At 30.2% G+C, this 4220-nt stretch overlaps 1 protein-coding gene across 1 annotated transcript; it reads right to left on the bottom strand.

Moving 5' to 3' along the window:
- Positions 1-1118: 1118 nt before the first annotated feature.
- On the bottom strand, positions 1119-2894 carry LOC137818579 (probable glutathione S-transferase). The gene is made up of 2 exons (XM_068622090.1): positions 2365-2894; positions 1119-1826 (listed from the first exon to the last, which is right to left on the bottom strand). The coding sequence occupies exons 1-2, from the start codon at positions 2686-2688 to the stop codon at positions 1488-1490; spliced, it is 663 nt and encodes a 220-aa protein (XP_068478191.1). The 5' UTR covers positions 2689-2894; the 3' UTR covers positions 1119-1487.
- Positions 2895-4220: the final 1326 nt, after the last annotated feature.

The following is a 4220-nucleotide window of genomic DNA, read 5'->3' as shown; positions in this document are numbered from 1 at the left end:
AATAATCAATTGAATTATTCTTAAGACGTTTCAAAACAAGATAATCAATTATTTGTTTAGTTAACCGATTAAAACAGAGAGTATAATTATGTGTTTTTAATGTTCTCTTAATCTATTTGATTAAAATCTACATGATTAACTTATTTTTCTGAATTAAATGCAAAACTGAAATAAATGATTAACAAGTGTCATAATTGGTTAATACAGAAAGTTAAGTTTTTCAAATGATTAACAAGTGCATAATCGATTATTAACTTGAAATAATCGATTAAATATATATGAATTTTGTTTTTAATTAGTGTTTTATGAACTTTATAAATAGAACTTTGAGATCATTTGAGCTATTTTTAATTGCCAAAAATTGCTTTCAAGTTTACAAATCAAAAGGGTTATGTTGTGTTGCTGAATTAAACTTGTAAATTGCTTTTATTGTGAATTCTGGTACATTATTTTCTTTTTTGAGTTGTTGGAGTGTACTGGACTTTTATTCTCTTATATCATTAAGACTTGATTGATGGTGGTTTTCTCTTGGAGGGTTCCAAGAGTAGAACATATCCTCTCGAGAGTGTTCAAGAGTTGATTTAGCTTATCCACACATTCTTTTCTAATATGAACAAGCTGAAAAACTCGGCCTGATTCATCCATTATAACGAAGGGACAATTGCTGAAAGAGGAATCAAATGTGTTATTGAGAGAAGATAAGCAAAGTGAGGTATAAAAAAAAGAAACCAGTAGGTGAGAAGTATTATATGTTTTTTTTTTTCAATCCCCACGCAAAGCATTAAATATATTTCAACAAGTATCCTAATGTTCATAAGGAAAAATATAGGAAGAAGAAGAATTCATTGATATAAGAAATAGTTTTAAAATCTCTCAATAAAGAAAGAAGAAAAAGAATAAAAACAACACTGTCAACTTGGTGCGAAATCAACATAAAAAATTTTCTTTAACCAACTTTATTTATTTTTTCTTTATATATAACTCTGCCCTTGATTTTTTTCTGTTCAAAATATGAAATTATCTTATATTGTTTTGCTCTCTCTGTCTCAAAAGGGAATGCATCGGAAACTTAGTGGACAATGTATTCACCTAGTATTTTCTCAGGGTGAAGCACGATCTATCATCAACAAAATACTGATGCAAAATATATTTTTATGGATACAATTACAATTATAGAACTTCTTTTAACAAAGAAACACATAATATTTCTAATTTTGTATGCAAAGAGACTCAACTATCTGTGGCACTTGAGGTTTATGTCCACCAGACATCATAGACGTGAGAGATAAGAACAGTAATAATGAAGAAAAGTGGAAACTTTCCTCTCGCACCAAAAATCCTATAATGCATACATATGGGCAACTTCTTAGTTTTGAGTTGAAATTGAAACAGCCAATACCCCTACATGCCACTTTTTCCTCATAACAAGATGAATATTTCCAAGAAAATCATGGCAAATTATTATGAATCCGACCTCTAAAATTGTTCTATTTCTTTGCAGAAGCTTTGAAGAAAGCAAACAATTCATCTCTAGGAGGCAGGCCCTCCTTGATGACAGGGTGATTGAGAAACTCTTGGCTCCATTTATATAACTTTGGAAATTTCTCAAGGGTAAGCAATTTCAACCCTGCAATTTCTTGCAATATAGCAACCCAATACCCAATGAAATTAGCAGCAATATCTACCAATCCTATGCTCTCTCCTCCAAAGAATCTCTTACCCTTCAGTGCTTCCTGCAGGATCTCCAAAGCTTCCAAGGCTTCCTCCTCTGCTTTCTCACGTCCCTTCTCATCACTCCAGCATGCATTCCATATTGCAGGCAAAATCTAAAATCAAAAGAAAAAAAAAACAAAGAAGAACAACGTCAAATTCTACCCTGAAGTAGTGTTTTGGCCAAACAATTTTGCACTTCTCTAAAGACAAAATGTCTTTTAAGGACTATTTTTTAAGCTCTTGGTTGCTTAAAAATGATAGTACTTTTACTTTTGAACCTTCTTCAAACACACCAAAAGGAGATATTTTTTTCATGTTATTATCTAATCAAATTTTAAATGCAAATGTTATATCCTAAGTTTATCTTTAATTATCAAAATGAATTTAACTATAGAAGAATATTAAAACTACAAAACCTGTGTTAAAAGGTTTTTCTTTCTGAACATAATGATGGACTAGACTTCTTTAAAAAATAAAGGTTTTACATTACATCCCATTTATTTTAACTAAACAATGGAAAGTCGATAATACATAAACAGTTGTCTGAAATCACCTTAATATTGCAATCTAATTTTGCAGGACTCAGCATAATCCAAAGATGAAAGAATGAAAGAGTGGAAGAGAAATGTAAAGTATAAAAGATTTGGTAACCTTGTCATCTAAGGTCTTGGCCCAGAAATGTGCCAAGGCTCTCTCATAAGGGTCTTGAGGCAAGAGGGGGTTGTTTTTCCAAGTCTCATCTATGTATTCCACAATAACAAGTGACTCAGCTAAAGGGTTCCCATTGTGGATCAGAACAGGAACCTTCTTGTGAACAGGGTTGTACTTCAGTAGGTCCTGGCTCTTGTTGGCAAGATCTTCCTCACAGTATTTGTAGGACACTCCCTTGAGCTTCAGAGCAAGATCTACCCTGTTGCTAAATGGGCTTGCCCATTTCCCCAATACCCTCACTTCTGAGCTCTCTTCTGAAGCCATTGCTAATGCTCAAAATTGAAAGTAGGGTGTTATAGTTAGGGTATGGTTTATGAGTTTGAACTTTATAGAGAGAGCACAAATATTAGTGAAGTTGGAATCTGGAGTTTGGTTTGGTTCTGGTCAACATAGGGGACTGGGGTTTGGTGGAGGTGGTGGTAGGTGGTTTACTAGAATCTCCAAGTATTTCATATTATATATAATCTTTTGTTATTTGTGCAACTAAAAGAATCCAAGCATAGTAGTTAAGAAATTTAAAAGAAACACGTTATTCAACAATATAATATTTAATATATTTTTTAATCATGTTATTACTTTGTGAAAAATAATTACTAATACCAATTTTGAGCTTTAATTCTTTCTCAAAATAACTTTACTTTGATATTATATTATATTTAATATTATAAACATATTAAGGAAACAAAGGCATTGCTTTATCCGCATTTTTTATTTCTCAAATGTGTTACATATGGTAAAGAGAAAGAATGAACTTTTAAAATTTAAAATTCAAAACTACTATCAAAACCGTCTTTCAAGATACAAAATAATTAAATAAAATTTGAGTTTTATATTTTTTTATAATTTTTAATATTTAATTAATTATGGATAAAAATATAAATATTTGGTAATAGTTAAAATTTATTTAAAACTACAAACTCAACCGAAAAAATAATTAAATAGAATTTGAGTTTCATATTTTTTTAATAATTTTTAATATTTTATTAATTATCGAAATTAAACCAAATTTTTTCATTAGGTCTATAAACAACCAATAATATATGACAATCATTACAATACATATGACACCATTAAACAATAAACCAAAAATTCATCCTCAATTGTTCAATCAACTTTAAATCATGAAAAATATTATATACAAAAGAAGAAAATGCAATGAATATGCTTCTCTTTTCTTCACCTTGGACCCTTGGACCTGTATAGAGACTCGTTTAAATTGTTATCATCTTTCGCACCCAAATCTAATGTTCTTTCGTTGCGATTGGGGGAGTGAGCGCGACAACGAAACTCAGTTTTTCCTTCTCTGATTCCTCTATTTTGCTATGAATATTAACTCTCTACAATTAACAAATAAAAAACAAACAAAATATTAGTATAGCATGTAAAACAAAATATTAATTTCAGAAGACAAATTAGTGGTTTACAAATTGAAATGCATATAAAGAGAATTACCTATTGTTGTGATGAAGCATGCAATTTTGAGTCTTTTCGTTCCCTCTAGTCATAAACTTCAATTACAATTTCATGAAACAAATGTCAAATTAGGGTTTCATAAACAAAGATTAATCAAAGAAGTGAGAATGAAAGTATGATTTTACATGAAAGTGAAAAGAAAAGAAAAGAGAAAAGAAAGTGAGAAGTATGGTAAAAAAGAATCTGTTATGTGTAGTGGAGAGAGAAAGTGGGAAGTATGTACATATATAGGAGAGAGAAAGTGGGAAGTAGGATACGGGGGTTATATGTAGTGAAGAATCATAAAATCCGTTTCTTAAATCAATTTTAAAATTATACAATTT

The sequence above is a fragment of the Phaseolus vulgaris genome, chromosome 10 (genome assembly GCF_000499845.2).
Source record: "Phaseolus vulgaris cultivar G19833 chromosome 10, P. vulgaris v2.0, whole genome shotgun sequence".
NCBI lineage: Eukaryota > Viridiplantae > Streptophyta > Magnoliopsida > Fabales > Fabaceae > Phaseolus > Phaseolus vulgaris.
This window is presented reverse-complemented; position numbering and strand designations above follow the sequence as displayed.